Source organism: Venturia canescens, chromosome 2 (assembly GCF_019457755.1).
Source record: "Venturia canescens isolate UGA chromosome 2, ASM1945775v1, whole genome shotgun sequence".
NCBI classification, from domain to species: Eukaryota; Metazoa; Arthropoda; class Insecta; order Hymenoptera; family Ichneumonidae; genus Venturia; species Venturia canescens.
The window spans coordinates 5,857,187-5,881,371 of NC_057422.1; the positions used below are offsets into that span (position 1 = coordinate 5,857,187).

General features: G+C 42.4%; 1 protein-coding gene and 1 long non-coding RNA gene across 2 annotated transcripts; one reads left to right on the plus strand and one right to left on the minus strand.

Annotated features, from left to right (window-relative positions):
- Positions 1-38: 38 nt before the first annotated feature.
- Edem1 (ER degradation-enhancing alpha-mannosidase-like protein 2) lies at positions 39-2,585 on the minus strand. The gene has a single exon (XM_043413116.1). The coding sequence runs from the start codon at positions 2,221-2,223 to the stop codon at positions 157-159; it is 2,067 nt and encodes a 688-aa protein (XP_043269051.1). The 5' UTR covers positions 2,224-2,585; the 3' UTR covers positions 39-156.
- A 1,842-nt stretch (positions 2,586-4,427) lies between these two features.
- Positions 4,428-8,813, plus strand: LOC122407121 (uncharacterized). The gene is made up of 4 exons (XR_006260147.1): positions 4,428-4,531; positions 4,857-5,007; positions 7,728-8,121; positions 8,534-8,813. It is a non-coding gene; the product is annotated as an uncharacterized lncRNA (long non-coding RNA).
- The last annotated feature ends 15,372 nt before the right edge of the window (positions 8,814-24,185 follow it).

Genomic DNA, 24,185 nt, shown 5'->3' on the forward strand with positions numbered 1-24,185 from the left:
ATCGCAATTTTGACAAGGTTCATTAGAAGTTCGATAAAAACTATTTTATATCCTTTATTAAAATATTTTTTGTACAATTGAAGGAGATATCCAATTTCACAGCCATATCATCGTAGAACGATAGCAGAACAAAGTTGAGGAGATAATTAAAGATAATTAAAAGAACTCTCCGACTATCGACATACGTTGAAGAAATGGTTGCGACTGACATGCCAATGACTGATGACCGACGATTCTCGTTAAATTCGTAGGGTAAAGATTAATCCGTCGAATTTTTTCGAGCAAAGCTTGAGGCTCGAATTTAACTTTCTTTGGATGAGGAATATCTTTGATAGTTTTAGATTCGTTTTGTGAATTATTATCTTCGGCATATTGTTTGCTCCTGGAATGGTCGTCTTGAATAATTTCGAGAACTTCACTATCGTCAGCTTTGTAAACGACATTGGGTGGTGATATGACGCGCATAACGAAGTCGTCGTTTTCCACGGTATCGTTCACGGTTGCAGTGTCGTCATCTTCGGGGTTGGTTTCAACAGTTACGTCCTGGTCTGGGTCGACGTTTACGCTTTTCTCTTCCTTCTCTTCGTTGACAGAATTTTCGCGGATCTGAGATAATTTAAGCATTTCGATGAACTGACTTTTGTCCATGGGGTCACGAGGTACAGGATTCTCCTGAGAGACATCCGAGTCTTGGCTCTTTTCCTCTTCTTTCAGTTCCGTGACGAATTTTTGTAAGCTCGATCGTTTTTCTGGGAATAAACTTTTCTCAGGTTGACAACAACTCAAAGCACCGGGATCTAGCGGATGAGCTTCGGTATTGAAAACATAACCACCAGCATCAACTACGCACTCGCCCCATTGCGTCTCAATAACTTCACCATGCTGACCGTTATTGTGAATGAAATTTTCAGGATCAAAAAGAAGATAAAGGTACTTGGTGGTTTCAGCAAGGAAGAAAGATTCCATCCTGTCTGCCTTGCGATGATCCCTCACATCGTTTATTGTTGCATAGCCGCAAGTTGTTTTGGCGCTGTGTTGGAGACTCCTCAGAACATCAACACCAACTTGTACAAGATAGGGATCGCCAGTTGCTCTGTAGAGATACATCACAGATTCTATGAGTTCAGGGCGTAGAGGGTACCCTTCTCTGTTGGTGCCTGCTTCGGATTGAGCAATGTTGTAGAATTCTGGTGTAAAGCCAAATTGTTTCCACACACGATGATAATTATGTAAAAACTTCATAGCGTCGTCGATCTCGCCAAAGAGACTCAATACACCGGGCCAGTAAGCGTCCAGTGACTGAAACACCGGCAGAGTTACTTGACCCTCGTTCATGGAAACCCAGAGATGCCAATCTTCTCGTCTTATGTATTTCTCAATAGCAGTTTTGTGCTCGTGAAATATGCCTGCAAGAAGAGGATCCTGAAGGAGTAGTGTGCCTTTAGCTAGATATTCAAAGTAAGAATCGACCCCAGCTCCGATTCCTGAATCTTGAGCAGTCCAGCGTCCGGTTAAAACGTCAACGTGATTGCCAACTAGACCGATGTTGGATCTATGATAATGCAAAGCTTTTACGGCGTTCATCGCTACTTCTTCGTACAGTGGATCGCCGGTGAGTCTCGAAAGAGTACCAAATTCTAGAAGAAAAGTTCCTATGCCTGCCGTACAAGTGATACTTGTTTCACCCTCTGGAACTCCGTATTTCAAATTTACTGTTCCATAAGGCATTCCTGTGGGTGTATCGAAAGCAGCTAACAGTCGTTTTGCCATGTCCTCTGCTAACCTCAACAATGGACCATTACACGGCCATCCTGGCTCCAGTCGTATTCCAGCCTTCCTCGATAACAGATGAGCACTCAATAATCCACCCACGACTCTTATATTCGTCTCAAAAACCGAAACATTTATATTAGCTTCGAAGTTCACCCTCGAACTTATAAGTTCTGCTACTCGACGAAATTCCGTATAATTTCCCATTATTGCAAGTGTGTCGAGAGCATCGATCAGTGTCAATGAAAAACTACCCCAAGTGTCAAAACCGTCACAACTCAACGATCTCAATTCATCGTAAGGATAAGCATACTTCAAATAACTCGAATATGCATGATCGAACATCGAACGTACCTCTTCTCGTAGAGCAATCAAATCTTTTTTTTGATATTTTTTTGATGCTTCGATCATCAATAAGGAACTGAGGATAAATGTTGTCCGTAGAAAATACATGATGATTCTTTTTCTGGTGTGGATACACCAATTAATTACACAATTTTATCCGAGAATATGCTGCTATTTGTCCTCCTTTGGAATATTAGCTGAAATCTCGATCGTGACATTTCTGGTGTGTTCTTGATCGGAGTTTGTAATTTTATCGTCTGCTCGACTGAATTTCCATTGTAGACATTGCTGAGGACACACGGTATGCTTGTTCAACAAACATAAACGCGGTATTTTGTAATGATTCGCGTCTTTCGTTGTAATTAAATCAACTTTTTAACGTTAAGACAAGCAAAGTATTTATGTTTCGATTGTGCTCTGACAGCAGTTGCGATTCGTGGTTGTTCCACGTGGACCGTGGGGATACGGGATCGAAGAACAGCTCCAAAGTGTGTCAGTCGTCGCACCTCTTAATTCCCAAAGTTGTCGCCAGAGGCGCTGCACCATCGTTGGATTTGTCTGCCCTCTGTGGCAAATTTCCATATTACTATTCGATAAAAATCATTGAAATGACAGTTTAGTTCGGTGGGTACATTACGATATTCATGGTCAATATTGAACCTCATTGTTGAAAAACTTTCATCTCATAAAGAAAAATTTATCTTTTTGTTACTGTGAAAAATAATAAGCAATATCCGAGGTATGCGTGGTATGAAAATTAGGGTTAATAAAATAACTCTCTAGGACACTTTTTTTGACTATGCTCAATCAGATTGAGCCAATTAACCAAGTAACAGTCGGTGCAATTGGTGCAATTCAATTTCTGTTAAAACTACATACAAATGGAATTTATACATTAACATAAAAGTAAAAATGAATTGAATTCGACAGTCTGAGGTGTGAACTTACTACAGAAACCTCTAGTAAATTAACATCGTGAGGAATTCTTGAACTGTTGTATTTTTAACATTGCAATTTTTTTATCAAACGTTTCCTGCTTACTCGTAATTAAAATACCTTTCTTTTACCCGAAAGAAGAGACAGTTCTTGCCCATCATGTTACAAGTCGTGTTCTTTTAACTCATAAAGTTTTTCGTGAAAGTGTTGGCACCAAAAAAGCAGTACAAAAAACCAAAACGGAAGTGTCTCGATTGGACAAAACGGCAAGTAATTTTTTTTCCATTGTGATGTTTATTCTCCATAAATATTAACGAATACAATAATAGCAGCATCAACTGTCACATAATGAATAAATAATGATAACAACAATGATTGATTCGGTGATGTGAAAATTTCGATATCGATGGGAGGAGTCTGATGGAACGATTCTAATGGCGGATTTTTGTGAATCCGCCAATAAGCGCGATCGATCGATGGATCCATGACTCGGATGGGTGTCGCACATTGAATCGCCTTCTTTTTCCGCCTCCTCTCTCTCTGCTTCGTTTTCTCATCGTGTGTTCTCTTCCCGAGTCGAATGGTGATGCCGCCGCGAAAGACGGAACAAACAGCCGGTCACCACATATCACGCAGTATCGTACTGAATAACGTGATGCGATATCGTCGAACGGAGAAGACACGACGAGCGTTCTGACTTACGCGCGACACGAACAATTCGCAGTCGAGTATGCTTTCGTCTCGCGCGCTTGTTTATTTATTTTTTTTTTTTTGTTTATTTTCAAACTGTTTACTGTTTCTTCATACAGCGTTGGAGCGCTTAAGCGACCATAATTTTCCTCACCTTCCTGTGCCTCCTTTTATTTTTTTCCTTCCTGTATATATCCATGCATAACATTATATCGTACTTATACGTTACGATCCATTGCCGCTCGAGTACAAATTACATACTACACGCTTTTTCGTACTATCGTACAGTTTCAAGCTTATTTAGTGCTCTCATTTGTACACAGAGAAAATAAATCGATGCGTTCAACGTTTTATTCATGTTTTTTTTTTTTTTTTTTCAAATTTAACCACACGCTGCACTCGATTCCCCGCGTGCGCACTTTTTTCTTCTTATTCCTTCGGAATATAGTGGTTCGCGCAAAATTACAAGGAAATAATCGCGCTAATGTTAACGTTTGTGTATTCTTTTCTTTAACATATTTTCTAATTTTCGGTAAATATTATTACAAACGCCTACAATTATTCGAGTCCTGTCTGCAACCGAACCTAAAAGGTGATGAAAATAAAGTTCAAAGCGGCTTTCCAAAAAGAAGCGAGGAGAGAGAGAGAGAGAGAGGTGGGGGGGGGGGGGGGTGATTTTTAATAAGTTAATTGACAGAAAATTTTGGCTTTTCGAAATTTCGTTGGTTTATTGACGAAAATATACGGTTAAGATGAAAAAAATTTCGTTACAATCTGAAAATATTTGGTGGTACGTATTTAATTTTAAATAATCGATTTTTTCGAACGCCTTGACAGCGCACTCCCCCATCCCTAGATCCTTGGAAACAATTTTCGATCTTTAAGGTAGATCATATGTCTGAAGGATCGTATTTCATGGGTGTCTAAATTGGATCGATTTTTAATCCCTAATTAAGGATATAATCACTTAAAAAAATAATTTTTTATAACTTATCTTTTGGCGAATGAAATTACAAGCCCTTAATTAATCGAAGATTCATCACTGACCGAACCCCAAATTTCATTCGTTCCTGGCGAAAATACTTTAGCCTTTCATGTCAAAAATCGCATTACAGAGTGCAAAGGAAAAACACAAAGGGAAATGAATCGAGAAAAAAGTATTAATAAAGGGACAGGAATGGGCCAAGCCAAAAAGAAACGAAATGCCGAAACAAGCAAATGTGAAGATATACCAGTGCTCATTACCCATTTCGTTCTATCTTTAAGGTAGTATATCTTTATTACTAGTAAGATAATCGTCTCGAATTTTTTCCCAAACCCTCATTATCTACTTCATTGTTATTGTGTACGCTTTTCATAAACTTCGTGAGAAGCGTTCATTCGTTACATGGAAAGATGAACGATTTTTTACGCATAGTTTTTTTTCGAACTTAAATACGTTTGTCTTAAGGAGTTTCGGTACAAAAGTCTAAATATTAAGAAATTGATCAAATTTGGTGATAATGTTCTTCAACATCGAGTGCGAAAACACAAATTTTTTCAAAATTTTCTTCTACTTAGTTATCGAGTAATTACGCATTAAAGCAGATTTCTTATGCCCGGAATGTATACCTATATATATGGAAACGCTATGCTTATACACGTAAACTTTAGTGATCAATTACTCGATAACTGTGTAGAAGAAAAATCTTAAAAAATTTGTATTGTCAAATTTGGCACTAAAGAATATGTTGACCAAATTTTATAAAATTCTGAACTTTTTGAAATTTTTTATGCTTTTAGCATGGTTTAGCATGGCAACATTGTATCGCCTGTACCGAAACTCCTTAAGGAGGGTGGATCACGAAATCAAAATGATGAGAATTTGATAAAATTTGGTGATAACATTCTTTGGCATCAAGTATACAAATACAATTTTTTTCAAATTTTTTTACCACGTGGTTATCGAATAATTGAGCGTTAAATCCAAGTTCTTATGCACGAGATGTATAACTGTGGATATGTTAACTCTATGCTTATACACGTGAACTTTAGTGTTCAATTACTCGAGAGCTATGCGGTAGAAAAATCTAAAAAAATTTATATTGTCTTATATATCTTTAAAGAATAGATTTACCAAATTTTATTAAATTCTTATTGTTTTGAAATTCTTAATATTTTTAACATGGTTTAGCATGGCAACATTGTATCGTCGCGATCCACCGTCCTTAATAACCAATAGGACGAATCCTTTAAAATTTGATACGAGTGTCAGTCGACTGTTTATTTAGACTCTGTGTAAATTTCAAGACCTTAATAAAATCGTTTCGCGCACGAACTACCTTAAAACTGGATAAAATCGATTTTTGTCGATATCAAACGTGAGAATGAGATTTTCAGCAACAATGCTGATTGGATTAACCGATTTATTTCGTTCATTCGCATTTCCAGGATGATTTTGCTAATCAGACATTTGTTCGATCTCGTTTCGCTCGTGACTAACGAAACTGATCTCGCGTGTTCGCGACGCATCGTTTTCATTGGATGTCTGGGTCGTGAATTATATTCGCGGCTCCGGAATGCAAGCTCCATTGTATTTTTTCTCCAGGGTAGCGATTCTTTAGTCATTATTTTCGGCGATGGATATTTTCAGGTTGGATAGGTTGACTGCGTGACCTCAAATTTATCGGGCGAGCTCGAACAATGCGGTGATGATAAAATGATTATATTTTATTCCATGCTAATTGGGCAATTAGTTTTAATTACTATGAAAAGTTGCCCAACGAACTGCTGATCTCGAGAGTATCGAGTCCTCGAATAAATATTTTCATTGTTTCAATAATAACTCAGCTCGCTTATCTTGAAATCCGTTTGAGAAAGCGATCATCGCGTTTACTTTTTCACGAGTCTTTATTTGCGAATATTTCGTTAATTCGAGCCTTCGAAAAATCATAAGTTGCTCGCAGCGAAACGTGTTTGTTCGTCGAAGAAGGAGCGTTTCGATCCTCCAATCGTAACTCATTTGAATGAATATTCGATTTTGATGGATCGGAAGATACGAAAAGACAGGATTTGCATTGCCGAAAAAGCGAACGCTTCGTTTGGTCAATATAAAAGCGGTAATTTAGTGGTGGCGCTAGGCGAAAGCGACAATGATATCATTTCTTTCCTCTTAGCGTGCGCGAGGAGAGAGCTAGCACGCGAGAGGATATGGCAACCTAAGAAATATACATATCCACCGGTCCCCATATCTCGAATAACCATAAATACCATTTAATTAAACGGGAACTTGCCGTAAATGTTGTATCGGGAGAATGAATAAGAATCAATAAATATAGACAGATAATAAAAGAGAGATAGATAGCCATAAAACGAGGACGCCCCAGTGGAACGAGGGGAAATTAAAACGGAGCGAAAGATCGGAAGAGGGAGAGATAGCGAGAAGCTTGCGGTCAGGGCGAATGGGCTGATGGGTACGGCACACGCCACACGCCATTATAATGGAATAATGAGGCAAAGACGATAGCAATCGTGTAGCAAGGTTCCTTTCCACGCGAACGAGTCTCATCTCTCGCGTCTCTCCAGCTTCCCAGCACGCGTTCTCCCGCTCCTCTCCTTTCGCGTTCTCTCCTCCCCCCCCGGGCCCTCTGCCACTCCGTCCATCTTTGTTTTTCTTACACTCTTTCTCTCGCGGTCGTCGTCTCTGTGTGAAACTTGCGCTGTCCTGCGCGACGACTGCGACGAGTGCTCTCGGTGGTCGCGTAAGTTGGAACGAATTGAGCAAATCAAAGTCACATCCGATGAGGTCACCTCGCCGGTTCTCCAGGAGGACGACTCGAATTCCTTCACTTTAAGCGAGTCTCGGGATTCTGTGTTAATCTTATAAATAATCAGTTTAGTAATAATGCTTGTAAAATAATGAGGTGGAAAGTCCATTCGTATATTGGGACAGTGGATATTTTGATGATAGTAGAAATCGTCATTTTTATGATAATTTTAATTTTCAGGGGGGAGGAGACAAATTGGATGCGATGGAGCAACAGCGAAACTCAATAGGTCAATAAACCATCGCCCCAAGAGACACTCGCGGTCTGCCATTTTTTTTTACTTCCTCCCGAGCCCAAAAAACACGAGGAGAAGTAACATCGAAGAGATAAAGGGCAGGAAGGGCGATACAGGAAGATGTAAACTTACCAGCCGGGGAGAAAAGAAATAATAACAATAAATAGGAGCAGAAGAAGATGTAGGGAAGAGAGGAAGGGGAAACGGCGCAAGAAGCCGCGGCACGTGACCCCAAGGACCGACAGAGTCAACTCGCTCAAGTAGTCGGGCCCTGCCCTTTGAACCACGGCAATTTCGAATTATATCTCCCGGAGAGCGGATACTCGACGGTGACACAGAGTACCTATATACCTCGCTTCTCCCTCCCTTTTTTCTTCTCGCGCTTTACCACCTCGTCTCTCGCCACGCGGATCCCAAAGCTCCATTCACTTTTAAGTATTGACCTCGTTCGCGAATTAAGCACGCACATATCCACAAACGCGTATTACAGAATCTTTAACTGCTTTTCATTATGGCGTTTATCGAGGTTTTTTTTTTTTTCACTTTTATTTGCCGAAAATTTGGGATGGAAAGTGGACGAGGAGGGAGCAAGTTTTGGTCGATGGGTTTGGAGGGACTGAAAAGGGAGAAAATTTTTATTGAAATTTCGTTGCAGTTTGAATTCATTGGAATGCTACGATGTCAATATTGTGAGGGAAATAATATTTGTTTTTTTTTTGTTTTTTTTTTAATTTCATTTGTGTGTCTTTAGGTTTATAGTGAGGTTTCGCTTCGATGGGAGACGGTCCAATGGAGCTGAGAATCGCACATCGATCGCCGAGCAGGGGACAATTTTTCCGAGCTTTTGCTGAAATCGGTGACGTGGAATTCGGACACAATGAGGTTTCGTTGGCTTTTCAGTTTTCCTTGACCCCCCCGTGAAGTCGCGATGCAACTGTCAGGAATGTGGAAACAGGAAAATTGAAGAATTAGAAAAGTGGGGTAGAGTCGAAGGGGTGGAACGGGCTCGGAAAATAAAACGATAAAAAATATTTTTAGTCGACTTTGACTCTAATCTTTTTTTTTGACAGGTGTAAATTATAAATATGGATATAAAAAGTGAGGCCTAAACAATACTCTCTTCGAATACACAAAATTTTTGAAATATTTATTTCACTCAGTTTTCGTACAGAAAAATGGCGGAAAAGACAGGTCCAAAAAAAAGACGGGTGTACGCTGTTGATAAAATCTCTGAAACGGATGATCGGAGAAAAAAAATAAAAATTGTTTTAGATTCAATAGGTAAATGGCTGTAGCGCATATCATTCGATTTTCGATTTTTTCAAAAATGACAAAAAAGAATTTTTCAAAAAAAAAAAATAGTTTCGCTCAAAATTTTAAAATTTGTATAATATGCGCTGTAGCTAAACTCTTAAGGAGTTTCGGTACAGAAGTCTAAATATTAATAAATTGATCAAATTTGGTGATAATGTTTTTTCAGCATCAAGCGCGAAAACACAAATTTTTTCAGAATTTTCTACTACTTAGTTATCGAGTAATTACGCATTAAAGCAGATTTCTTATGCCCGGAATGTATACCTATATATGTGGAAACGCTATGCTTTTGAAACACGTGAACTTTAGTGATCAATTACTCGTTAACTGTGTAGAAGTAAAACCTTAAAAAATTTGTATTGTCGAATTTGGCATTAAAGAATATGTTCACCAAATTTTATAAAATTCTCAACTTTTTGAAATTTTTTACGTTTTTAGCGTTGTTTAGCACGGCAACATTGTGTCGCCTGTACCGAAACTCCTTAAAGAACATGTGGTAAAATTTTGGTAAGGATCGGTTGAATAATTTCGGAGATTTCATCAACGAGCCGTCCAAAAACGTAATTTTGATAAAAACGCGTTTATTCAAAGGCAGGTATGTGTGTACCAGGGCGCTCAGACAGCCAAGTAAAGGTCGCTCGAAAGTACACTTGGACTGCTCAGATATTTATAAAATTTCAGTATGATACTTTTAAATATGTATATATATTTTCGAAAAATGCAATAGAAAAAATCGACTTTTTGAAAATTCCAATTGGACTAGACCCTTAATTAGAAAACCCCATTAGACTTTCCTTAAACGACGACGAAGAACTCGGTGGAAACGTAATCATCGTGCAGCGATGTTCCATCAGTTTTGCCTCGAACTCACCCACCGGAGTGTGGAATTTTGGGTTTTTGTTCGATTCGGTTCTATTGATCGGTATTTCTAAAAATGATTTTTCGATGATCGATTGTAAATCGAGCTTCCTTTACGCTAACATTATTCACACATGACACTTCAGCTGCTGCGATATTTATCAACGAGATGTTAACGAATGCGGAGAGAGAGAGATGATGATGATGATGATGATGATGATGATGATATTTATTATGCCTTAGTAAAAACTTTTAAGCAATAAAAATTACAGAGAGAGAGAGAGAGAGAGAAGAAAAATGGATTGAGGAATTGGTCCATCGGGCTAACAGCACGAGCCTCAATAGTCATTCAGTTAAAACGAAGTACAAGTAAAAAGATAGCAATCTCATGTCGTCGTTGTCTCGATGATGAAACAATCAGTCTATAACAGTATAATACAACTTACGTGATAACATCACTGGCGAAGTGATCATCCACAGAGTGTACGTAGTTAGTCCAGGAGACATTTTTTTTCTCTCCTATTCCACGCTACGCCTACGTTTCTTCACCGTGATATACTAATTTTAAATCGTTTTTTTTTTTCAAATACTCGCATTTGAGTTTCAGCCAGAAACACTGAAAACGAGATATGTTGGAATTCTTTAAATATTTTGTCGACGCAACTTGATCGTACCGGCAGAGTTTCTTGGCGGTATTAAATAAACTCTGTTGCTGTATTCGAAATTTCATTGACTGGAAAAATACGCCGATTACGTGCAACGAGAAATTCGCATGTTCCTACGAAACCTCGTTTTTAGTGGTGAAGTTTTTTCACTTTTCAACTTCCATCGCCTCAATTATCGCGCTTAAATATGCTCGACAACAAAACAATGGACGAGATGAAAATATTAAACGAACCAAGTCCGAAGCTAAGTCAGATAAAAACTTTGTTTCTTTTAAACGAAGCGAGTAGCCTCGCGACACATTTCGAATCGAAGGTCCGTTGTTTTTCGTTATTTTTATTCAATGCCCCCGTACCGACCGAAGGAAAAAAAGGAAAGGAACGGCTGAGAAATAACGGAGACGGAAACCGGAAGCTTCATTACGACTCCTGCCAACGTCGCGGCGGAAGGTTAAATAATTTATCATGAATTTGAGAACCACTGGACACGTCATTCAAGAATTCGTTTATACTTTCTTACGCGTTCTCTTCGTTTGCCGCATCCATCTCCGCAGCGTGTCGGAGAGTGACCACTGACCACGCTTTTTTTCCTCGAGGAACACACTTATGAGCGAAGCCTGTGTGGTTAGCACAGGCACGCAGCATCCGAGTCAAAAGATAGCCCTGGTAAGTTGTACTCTCGAGTTCTTCGAGTATTCCTGCGGGAGCGACCACAAGACGCGGACTTCTCGTTCGAGACAAATGATCATTTCCGACGGCGTGCCACACTCTCTGCTCTCTCTCTCTCCCTCGTCGATGCGATTATGAATCGTGAATTTACGAGAGATAGAGAGATTACATTCTACGCAGGGAAATACGCTACGGTCAAATAATGAGAAGTCAAATTTATGCATCCATAAACATCCGTATTGTTGGACGGGCCATCACTCTTTCTTTCGCCTATTTTACTAACGATTACAAATGAATCATATCGACAAATTTCATTACTCAATTGAAATTCGAAGTTTCGAGTGAATTCATCCAGCCGGAAGATCCTCGGATCATCTTCCGCATCCTGGAGATATAAACGGCCAGGGTTCCTTGATTTTTCGTTGTCTTTTGAGATTTCTCGGAGCGTGGACACTCGACGGTGTTCAATTCCCCGAGCACTTTGCTGTTAACGAAATTCAAAAGATTTTCTACTCCGCTGACCTTTTGGATCGTGGCTCCTGGAGCATCGTCCACGAGTTTAAATTTTCATTATTTTTGGATCTTCGTCATACTCGAAGGAAGTAGCTGACCGAGCTTTTTATGGTGGTTCAAAAAATCCTGGCGATCGAGTAAGACGAAATTCCTGTCGATTCAACAATGTTATTTGCTGTAGCGAGGAATATTTATTTGAGCAAACCTCCACTCGGCTTTACGAACGTGTTTTGATCCAAAAAAATGTTGTTGAATCGAGAAATTTCGTTTCTTGGTATATACAAAAAATAAGAAAAGTGCTGAGTTCGTCTGCACATTGAAATATATTTTGCAAAGCGTTGAATTTAACACTTCCATTTTGAGACACATTAAGACCTTTTTTTACGGTTGCGACAACGCATTGGAGAAAATGATATAATAGATGTTCGAGTGTTGATATCTTTTTGATGACGAGATACACATTTGCTTGGTCGATTAACGCTGCTCAAGGAGTGACACGTGAGCGATCGTTCGCTCGCGTGGGCGAGGGAGCACAACACACGCTCGTTTTATACCGATCCTGCCTGCGCTCGGTCCATTCAAGAAATCATGCGTCCCAAATCCCAAAGCCGAGTCTCTCTCTCCGCGTGTTCTCTGTTCTATGGGCGGCACGATCTCTCGTTGAGAAAGAGGTTCGAAACGCGTCGTACTTTGAAATAACCGATCGCAGCTTCCATTAAATGTTCGTAAAGTCTAAAACTTTATTGAGGATCGCGCCACCCGGTACATACACGGTGGGCATTCGAGGGCATGGAATTGCTCGTTGATACGAAGCAGTCTGACGTTAATTTCCCTCCCTCGTATAGGCGCGGAGGTGGTTTAATTTCACCGATCCTGAGTCACCCTTTTAGCGATTTTCCGTCGATGCTGGAAAATCGATTTTCCTTCAAAAATTGACTCAACACGAGAGCGCCGAAAAAATGAGTTCGAATATGAAAGCTTCGCATCAACGAAATTTCATTGGGCTTGCAGTTCCGGCGGCGGAACGTAGGAATAGCGCGAGAGTCAAAGCGGCCAAGAACAATTCGAGTGCCACGTGGCATGTGCGTCAAAATGGGAATATTTAGTGAGCGATACGGGAGACCGCGGTGTGCTGGCAATGTATGAGAAGCAGTTAGAGGATTTCGTCCGAATGGTTATTTGTGGGAAGCTGATTCGTAAAAAATTTGACACGATCCCTGTTGGAGCGTCGCGAATTGAATTTTTGTACATCAACCTTTTTTTTCTCGATCTTTGTACACGGACGAAAAAGAGAGAAAGAAAAAGAGTATCCGCACAAAATCGGATGTCAATGCGTGGGTAGGGCGAGTCGAGCATCGCCGAAGATCTCTTCTCGTCGATGCTTCGAAAACTGAAAAAACAACCGTAATAACACAAAAATCGAGTAAAGAAAGAAAAAAAACGAGGCGCAGATACAAATGTATATCCATATGCTTAAGGCCTGCGAAAAAAGCTTGCATATCTATACGCCCGTGATGGTTCCGGTCCAGTAGAAATGCCCAGGGCGATGTGGCGTCGTCGAGCGCGAAAAGACCCCATGCTCATAATCCTCGTGGTCACGCGTCTCTTGCGATCTCTGGTACAAGTGATCTCTCCCCCCCTCTTCTTATCGCCCCCTCCCGTTCCTCGTTCCTTCTCTGCCTCTCTCTCTCTCTCTCTTCGAGATCATTACAATATTAATGTAACGTTTGCGCGCGCTAAAAAGGTGTGTTTGCTCGCTCGGAGGAAGGTGAGGTAAGGTTTTAGCCCACGTAGAATAGTCTCGCCCGATATGGCGTGTGCCGAGACCGCGCGTTATCTCCGTCCTTCTCATTCGCTCTTGATAGCGTCAGTCTCTCGTCTCTTTCTTCCTTAGCGGCTCCGCGTTTCTTGAGTCAATCCCCCCAATCCCCAACTCCTTTTCACCCCTCTCAATTCTCAACTTCAACTTCCTCTCACCTCTCTTCATATGCACACAAACAGAGTCTCGTCCTTCTCGTTTCCTTTGGGTTTTATATTCAGCGTCATCCCCCCCAACGCTCGTCTCGATCTCTCTCTCTCTCTCTCTTGCTCTCTAGTGCTTTATGTTATCTTTTCGTCGCTCTCTTCGTTTTACCTCAGACTTTGGGTACCTTCCAGCATCCTTCTTGCTCTCTTCGATCCTCTCTCTCTCTCTCTCTCTCTCTCCGCTTCCTCCGCCTTGATTTTCTCTCGTTCTCCTCTTACCTGCATCCCCTCTGCATGCTAGAACGACAGCAGCAACCAGCACGGTACAAACTCGAGCTCGTATCTTTATTCGGTCATGCCAAGAGCACTGTACGCGAGCTCTCCTTTGGCGCGCGACAGGGTGCCTTTGGCAGGAGATAAAAACCGAGTGAGAAAGAAGCGAGAGAGACGACGAGGCAGAGACTCCTCCGGATAATATATATACACCTTTGTGTAACTATATACCATCCAATATTCTCCTCTACACGTTACCACGGCGATTCTGCATGGATGCTGCTTCAGAATGAAAAGCAACTTTTAACATCGGTGGTGGCCCTCTTGTCTCAAGAATTTTTATTCCCTTTTCAATGTATATCCCAGAGCATAATGAACGCCCCACTTGGATTTCTCGTATTATTGTATTGCGCTCGTGCTTAACCGTATCGCTAATAAACTTTTAGTCTTTATGCTTAATCTCCTAGGGAACGAATGAGATGCGTGTATTCTAAGATTTCTCTCCTTCGCGATAGCATGAAAAATTATTTCCGTGTATATACGAAGCGACTGAATGGAGTAGCACCGGGGCCACTGCTGCTCGATCATTTTTTCACTGGATCATTCGATTCTAGCATCGAAGTGAAATTACAGGCATTACTTTCCCAAAGTGTGTCCGCTCTCTCGGCACTTTTCCTGTATAGCTTCAGCGAATTTCATATCGCTTTTATTATCGGGTATTGCGAGCAAAGAAATCCGATTGCCGCATTTTCCCCTGCTCTCCTTTTCTCTCGGTCTGGGAACGTGGAAAAAGCAAGGGACTCGCATGTACGCAATATACGCGCGAGTGTGCCAACGCGAATGTTTCCGCAACGAGCGGAAATCACTCCGAGAAAAATCCTCCGTAAGGAGGTTCTCGATGACGCGATGGACCAGTGGTTGCGTCGTCTTTCTTGAAGAGAAAGAGAAAGGGGAGGGAGAGGAATATCGGCGCGCCCGCGTCACATCATACACACGAAGAGGTACAGCGGCGCAACCATTTCTCTCTCGCTCCCTCTCTCTCTCTCTCTCCTTGTATTTCGTTTTTATCTTATTCTGTGGCGAGATGCGAGTAACAGAAGCGGCGGGTTCACGGGCGCGTGTGCGCCTGCAGACAGTCCGAGGAGTGGTCGCACGTTTCAAACTGAGCATCGAGTATTGCGCGCCAGAAAGGGAGACGGACGAAGACGGGAGGGGAAAAGGAGGGAGGGAGAGAGACGGAAAGAGAGAGGAACAGGAGAGAGAGGAAGGTTGATATCACACGCTTGTGAAACAGAGATGACCGGTTTCTTGTGGGGGTGCGCCCACGCCACGGTGACGTCATGCGAGAGAACGTTGGCAGCGTTGACAGCGTTACCAAGAGGGGCTCCGCAGCCGGCGAACCACCGCGTCCCAGCATCGCGAGTTCCTTTTCGCGTGGTACATGCGAGCAGCCTCTCCTGCGCGCGCGGTCCTTGCGATTTCAGTTATGTATATATACACGAATATACACCTCCATATGTCTTCCTTCGTGTATGTTAACGTGGAAGAAGACGGGGAGAAAGACGACATGGCGATGCAACACGCACGTCGCGCACGAAATCAAGAGAAAAAGACGAGAATGCAGATGAAAGAACGAGAGAGAGAGAGAGAGAAAGTTTGAGCGCGGAAAATATGAAAATGAGGCAGGAAGAAAAATACTAAAGAGATTTCGAGGCTCCGGGTACCGATTTCGGGGGGCGGGGGCCCCAACGAGGGGGCCCCTAGAAAATTCTAATGTACGGAAGAAACCAGATGGAATACAGTGATTTTTGAGCACGAGGAGGAAAAACGAGAAGGATCCTTTTTATCTGTAAAAGAAACCGAGCGAGTACACGACCGCGAGAGAAAAGGGAGCAAAAGAGGGAAGAAAAAACGTTCCTGATACGAAGAAAGGGGTCGCCCCTACTTTCAAGGGCAATCGGTCCTCGCGCCAAACTCTCATTCGCGTCCTCGCGGCTTGCGACGCTCAGGATCATACCGTTCAGCTCCAGAGGTAGGTGGGTTCGAGAGGCGACGCGTGCTCCTCAGAGGAAGAGCAACAGGATGGATAGAGATAAAAATAGTTGAGAACAAAAATCTATGTACAAAGAAAATGAAAGAGACTAAAGCCAAGCGCTGGAATACGTATGTATACTATGACTGAGAGCAGGCTGAGAGGCAAGACGCAAAGAGGGAAGAAGGAATGAATGGAGATTGCAGACTTGGGGAGAGGGAGAGAGAGCAACCAAGAGGGACGTCGTCGTTGCATCTCTCTCGACTCTCTATCTTTCTCGTTGTTTCTCTCTCTCCCCCTTCCCCCCTGCTCGCTGTCTCCCGCTCTTTTCTCGTGCAGTTTTCTTCTCGTCCAATTTAGAGATGGGTGTGTGTGTGTGTGTGTGTGTGTGTGTGTGTGGTCGCTTTATTAAAGAATTTGCCTGCTTGGGTTTCCGAGGGCATGAAAATATTTTGCAACGAATATTAATAAATAGTTGCACGCTTATGTAAATTAATGATTTTTTCGAGGGTCTTGATCCTGTCAAGTGCTGGTCATGACCAGTAACAATTCATAAAACATTTTGTCTTTTTTTCGTTTCGTTTCATTTGCATTTGGATTATCCTTCTTCGTATTACCAGCAGAGAAATACTATGCACGAGTCGCGTATGGAGAAAGTCAACGAACCAGGGGATCGAGAAATTTCATTTTCACGTGTGATAAATTTTCAGTTGATTTTCTAAGGATTGCATCGTGCGGATTGCCGTTTTTTCATATACTGGTTTAATAAAAGGCTTCAGGAAATATTGACGTTTGATGTTTTTTTGGTATGTTTAGTTTAACGAGAATTCAAACGCGGTGACTCCAATGAGTAGCTTCGACTTGCTGGCTACTTTCGAACAACGATTTACAAAGGATCCGCGATACAAAAAATTTTCAGAGCCTCAGAGTTTTACGTGCGATTTTAAAGGGAAACTTTCAAGAAGTCACAACTCTCATGGAAATCAACATTTTTATCACAATTTTTTTTTTCTAGGATTTATCGTCAAGGATCGTATGATGACGTCTGTCAAAAATTCCCAGGTTTCCGACCTCTGTTTCTAAAGATACACGGAGAAAACAAGGCCGAAAATTCTAGAGGAAAGTACTAATAACACAGTATCTCGGGGACCGTACGTACTGGATTGCAGCATTAATTCGAAGAGCAGTAATAAGAATTGTTCTATCCACCATAGTAAAAAAATCTTTTCAGTCATTTCGAATGTTTATATTGTTAAATATGCCCGGGTAACCCTGAAAAAAACTGTATGTATGGTAAAATGTCACAGGTATTCGGTGTATTCGTGTATTTATCATAGAATTTACTATGCTGACAGTGAAAATTTGTGATTTACAATAAATTTCCACTTATCAGTAAATGCTTGTCTGACATGACGAATAACACTCGAAAACAAAACGAAATATAGTTCCCACGTGCATCACTTTGTGCTATGCACATGAAGCTGTTTAGAATTGAAGGGACGAAAAATTGGAAAATTCAAGAAATACTATGCTGTTTATAATCGTTGCCTAAATACTTTTAAGGAAGTTCACACGAATCTGATGGACATGAAAAATTGCAACTTTGAGAGTTGAAATTTTGAAATATGCTAGAAGCGTACAGCGCGCATCTATTCCCGAAATTATTACAGGATCTACTTTGTCGAGAAAATAATTAGCGAAAATCTCATTCTTTGAAGGGTTATACAAAGGCTCTTATGGCAGGCACACTTCCTGTGCGATGATATGGATTCAATGAAACAGGATCCTCCCAACTTTAGAGAGCCAAAAACGAGAATAAGAAAAAAAATAGAAATAATAAATAAATAAAAATATATAATAAAAAAAAGGAATAAAAGAAAAAAGAAAAACACTTATTTGAGGTTAACGAGTAACAACGACGTAAACGGTGTAAGCCAGCTGGTTTAAAATATAGATATGCATACGCATATAAATAGAAAATGGCTGTTGTCACATTTCGCTTGACGGTTTTACTACGAAAGTATTTTACCCTCTATCATTAGATATATTAAAAATGTATCAATTTAAAAAAATAAATTACACGTAATTTTAATAATCACGAGAATAAATTTTAATCCTATCTTTCATCATCTAAAGAGCAAAAAAGTTCAGTTGCCTTTTCGAATCACAAGTAACGCATGTGATCTTCCTTAAAATTCTTGAAAAATAATATATTCTCTGTGAGTTCTCATGCCATTTAATTTCTAGTGGATAAAGTAACATTTTTATATCATGTTCCAATAAGTTACGATGGAGCTTCCGATCGTTGACCGGGAAATTGACTTTGAAAACTGTCTGTGCAACGAGAAAACTGCGCGCCTGAAATTGCTACTTCTGTACAAAGCTTTTGGCATTTTTTCACAGTCCTCATTTCACACTGGAGCTTTCGTAAAAATGTTGTCTTCCTCGAAGCTGTAGCGTTGTCTGGGATTGTACAAACGTTGGAATTTCTCAAGTTATTGCTTTCTTCCATGGACTTATAAATATTTGCCAATCCATAAAGAATGCCTACAAATTTGAAAGGAAAAAGTGCCAAATTAGAGTCAAGTTCGAAGAAGCTTTCTCACAAGCTCGCTTCATTGGGCCGTCTTTCAGCAAGGATGATTCTTTAAGGGGTCAGCGTCTCGATCTCGTCCCTCGATGAAACCGCGGAAGTATAACTAAAGGTGGGAGCGCTTGGGCGAAGATAATGGAGAGCAGCCTGAGACATATTCGCGTTAAATCCAAAGTGCGTTTCCCCCAAAGAAGAGAAGCTATGAAAACATCTCGAGAAAGTGAGAAGAAAATAGGAACGAAATTCGAGATTTTGTGGAGTCACGTGCGACGGGGCAACGGTGGTTCGAAAGAGGGAAGAAGTCTCTCCGCCGTCGAACGGAGGCAGGAAGGAAGGAGGTACTATGTCGGAGGTAAGAGAGAAATGTGTACAAGAAGGAAGAGTGAAGAGAGACGAAGGGACGGTGAACATGCGTGGGAGTAAAACAGAAAATGTGTAGGTGGTTGGCGTACACTTTTTTCTTCCTTCTACGATCTTCGCTTTCTTCCTCCCTCCCATTCTTGCCCTCCTATCGTTTCGTCTCTCTCACTTTCTTGAGTTTTCATTTGTGCTTGAGAGACGGCACGCTTGAAAAAAAGGGCGTCAACAGTATCAGAGAGGACTAACCCCGGGTATTAATGTCGACGACACGTGACGTTGGCAAATCTCTCGTCGTGACGGCAGCTCTGCCACCGTCATCATCATCTCTCTCTTCCTCGCCCACCCCACCCCACCCCCTCCCCACTTTTTCTCTCACATCTTTCCCTCCCTCTGTTCTCTCACCCGCGCTTTCTCTCTTCTTCTCTCTGCATGCGATTCTCCTCAATCGCTCGTTTCTTCTCCCTCACATTTCCTCTTCGATCCTTCTCGCTTCTCTCTACCTCAGTATCTCTCGTTGTCGTGGTCGTCGTCGTCGCTCTCCTCGTCGTAGTCTCGTTCAATGGGCAAAAACCGCTCGCGCGCTATATCCTCTCTTCTCTCTATCTCGTGCGCGTTTTCGCTCCACACGCACTCCCGCTCTCCGCGGGGCTACTTCGCGCGCGCGAGCCAATCTTTATTAGTCTAGCACGGACCATCTCGCGAATCCCTCGGCCCGATTCCCGGTGTATTGTGCTCATCTTTCCACCGGGAAGCTCTCTCGGACCGCGAGACCGGACGACCGTTTTCGTGTAAACATGAGCTGGAGTACGCACATCGCGTTTCGTTGTCGTTAACAAACCCTGCAGATTCGGGCTGATTCCAGCTCGTTTTGTTATTTTCTTCTCTCTCCCTTTTTCTCGATACTCCGTTTCGTTAATGTGCGAAGAATCTCGCGGGAACAGAAATACTCACGTCAAACGAGTGCGTGAGCAGTTTCGTATTTCTCCCGCCAAAATATAAAGCCGATGGGACGTTCTCCGATCGACGGTTATTCCGAGGACGAAGGGAGATTTACACTTTGGTGGAATTTCAAGAATTTTTCTCGGTGATCGAAATCACGGCCCCGTCGACTAGTCAATGTGAAAAAATCTTTCGACTTCGCGTGCAGGAATATTTCAAGTTGAGGAAGCACGTGCGCGTCGATAAATCTCAACGAAACGAGTGCAAGTTTAGTCACATGCGGCTCACCCAACGAGGCGGCTCGCAGTGGTGCTTCGGTTCGTCGATTTTTTTATTCCTCTAATTACGTTAACAGTGAAAAGAATTTACGAACAACGAAATATTTCAAAGGTGCGCCGAAAGGTTCGCGAAACGCCGCGACCAAAAGTGAGAACAACGCGAGTTCTGGTCAAGTAGCTCCGACAATTAATCGCACTCTCAAAAGCGAGGGTTTCACGCGCCCGAGTTGAACGTTAGTGGCCTCTGTTTTTTTTTTCCACTCCGTCCTTCTTTTTGGACCTTCACTTCCGGTTGCATATCTCAGTGGATGTGTGTTGTGACGCCCGCCTACGACGCTTTTCTCGAGTGTGTGTTCTTCCCCGCCCGCTCCCGCGCCTCACGTAACAACACCGTAAAGAGTTTCTCTATAGATCGCATACGCACGTATGAATGTACAAGCGTATACGTACACGTTCGTGAAAGCTCGTTTGCCATACACTCGACGGCCAACGTTCGAATTGTCGAGGACTTTGACTTTCAGTCATACATATCGACGCGAGAGTATCAGATACAGCGAACTTCCTGTTCATCGTTAACAATCACAGCGCGAGTAAACTCGCGCTCCCGTTCGCTCGCTACGATTAATGAGCAAAATAAATATTAATTTTCCTTCTTTACTTTTGAATGATTAATTCATCGAATATAAAAATAGTGTTTGCGGTCGTTCTCCAGGAGCATCGACGAGCGAAGGGCTGAACTTGGTGCCGCGATAAAAAGTGCCATCGGAGGGTTGAAAATTTCAGTTCTTCATCGACGTTGTGTCAGTGCGCGTGCCGAGGATTGCGGTGATCGAGTGAACACGTTTGTTTTTTATTTTATTACAAATACACCAGCAACCGCGCGCTACTGTTTTCGAGGAGCGACGGAAAGGCCGAGCATCCGAGAGAGATAAAGAGACTACGCCGCGCGATCGACGAAACCATCTGTTGCGTCTCGACGTGCGACTCGAGATACTTCTCGGTGTTGAACCTCCGACTGGGCTAGCCTCGTTCTTCTTGGCTCTGGCTCACCCACCGATCGCTGGAACGACCCTTTCCAAATTACGGGGAAACGAAAAACAGTGGGATTCTGGTCCAAGAGGCTGGAATAAAACTCGACCAAGTTATCGAAATCAAGAAGAATCTACCAAAGAGACGAACCAATTATTTGACGCTTGATACTAAAATCGGCGGAGTCAGGCAACGGAAGAAAAAGCTTGGGACGAGGAATTCTTTGATAAATCGATCGGGAATCCTCGACCCTGGCTCACGTGTTCCCGTGTCATGTGGCAATTCGACGGAGACGCAGAAGCCTTCCGATCAAGAAAAATCTCGCCGATCGTTCGCGGAATAATCGTGGAGCGTGAGTCGTCAGGGCGGAGGAATTCAGCGTCGGTCGTAGATCGACGAATTTCCAGAGCACTCGATAAGGAATCAAGGGACAATCGTCGCAGGGTAATCGAAGACAAAGCGATCGACGAACCGCTCGTTGGCAAAGGAGGCGTTGCAACGTCGACGAAACGCTCGGACGCGTAAAGTCGAACGTTATAAAGGGCGCGCCATAAGTGAGACAAAATTCGAAAAGATGCTGGCGTTCGCGATGCGACGAGAACACACGACTGGACGAAGTGCCGGGAGCAGCAGCTACGAGCCGTCAAACCCTCTCGTTGGTTTCGAGCATCTTCAGCCGAATCCGTTCGTCGGTATTCAACAGAGCGTTGCCAACGATGGAAGAAATCGCGATCACCATCCCGACAACGACGGCGAATTGCAAGAATTCGTTGACATCGCACAGGTCCAGCAACTCCTGCAACAACAGACCCAACACCACCATCACCAGCAACAACAGCAACAACAACAGCAACAGCACCAGCAACATCATCAACAGCAGCAAGCAGCAGCCGCTGCCTCTTGTTTATGGGGCGCTGTCTATCCTCCTCCGCCACCGAACATCGGCTACCCTCATCACCATCATCACCATCATCCGCCACCGCCACCGCCTCCTCCGCCACCGCCGCCGACGCATCAATCAGGTAATTCGAAAAATGTGCTTGAAAAAATGGGCTCTGGTAACGTGTCAGCTGTGCGTTGCGAGCTAAACTACGCAGGGAAAAAATTCAGCCAATTTTACGCTGAAAATGTGATGAAAAAGTAGACGCGAAATACTGGAACGCAGCGACCGAAATCGGCGGGAGAAAATAGCGTCGAAAGTAGTCAGAAGCTTCGGTAGAATTGCACTGGGAAAAAGAATTTTTTTCGACTGACAAATTCCAGTGGGTTGGACCAAAATTTAGGGGATTCGGCCACAGTTTTTTTGGAATAGCGAATCAGGCTCAGTTTTTTCAACAACAACAACGTTTGAGCCACTGCGGACTTTCGTCCAATGCAATGGGATCTCGCTCGACGCTGAATATTTTCTCTCTGTGTAACGATTTCGAATCGAATCAATTTTACCTGGTCTCGAAACGCTGCTGGCACTTGCATCGCGTCCAATAGATGCTAGAAATATTGACAGATCGGACATTCCATTCGGATCCTGAGTTTCGTCCCCTCGAGTAGCTTCTCAAGCATCCAGTGCTCAAGAGCGTTAAGCAAGTTTCGCAGATCACGAGTTTTAATATATTTTGTCAGCGAAGTGCTGGGTGGTAGAAACAAATGATCAAATTTTTTCGTCTTGACTTTTTGGGCGTTCGAACGAGCTCTCGAAGTGATTCACCGAGCGGGCAGCGTGCCAAAATTTTTCAAATCTTTTCACACGAGTCAAGAGTTACGATTTCTCAAAACATTTCGTACCGTTGAGTTTGCAGGCAGGACGTAACCAACAATATCCCAATTTCTCTAGAAAAATTGCCCAAAATTTCAACTATCGATGATTCAATGCACTTGCGAGCAGTTTCATTATAATAAAACCGTCCGAGCACAATTCGTAGTACAAAGTCGAAAACAGTCTTTTTCGGAGTAGGAAACAATAAACGGAAGTGCCGATCGAGGGCTCGCGACAGTTCTAGAATCGAGAATACTGAAAAAAATCTCTGGAGAACGAAATTTCTGCAAGATTATTCAATTTTTATGACGTCGCCGCGTTTCGGTGGCAGAGAAAATGCAAGCGAGCGTGAAGGAGGTTTGCACGGTGTCATGGTGGTCCTTAAAAAACTGTATTAGATGGTTCTCGATACCTTCACTCGTTCCTGTACTGAAAAAAGCTCCAAAGTTTTGAAACAATCAAAGTTAGAAGAAGCGAAACAGTTAGAGTGTGAGTAAGAAAAAAGGAACGTGATTGCAGGATTAAACATTTGAAAATCATTGCGATGAGGGATGACTTGAGCCTCATTTTCCACGTTTCAATAAACCATGAAACCAAATTTCTACCAAATTTTTTACATTTTTTTCTCCACTCGATTTGCGCTCGAGTTCCGACTACCTTGGACCGCAAATTGACTATTTTCTCGCGAGGATACAATAATTTTTAGTTCCTCCGAAGGATAATTCGCCACCGTTTTCCATTGATACGAGAATGAAAAATGAAAACGTTCCAAATCGATCCCAAGTCTCCGCCGTGGTGTTGGGTACGAGCACTCATTTTTTTCCCGACCATTGGCCTTCGTAGGGAACTCTTAATTTACCGCGGGTCAATTAGACGCACCTTTCGTAAGTGTTTGCTGCGTTTCTTGTGCTTGAGACGAATGCATGATGCCACGATTAAGAGCATTCGATTCGTCCATTCGGGAATGTTGGTATTCGGATTTTTCGATGGTTGTGAAATGAGTACCGTTCGAGTGAAGATTTTCAAAGAATGTAGAAATCCATTCCAAATGAGCCGCTCGAAAAGCTGATTAAACGGAACATCAGCCTGCAATTTTGGGGAGTCGTTTTGTGCCGACGAAAAGTTTGAGCACGAAAGTTTGCTCGAGCTGGGGTCTGAAAGATTT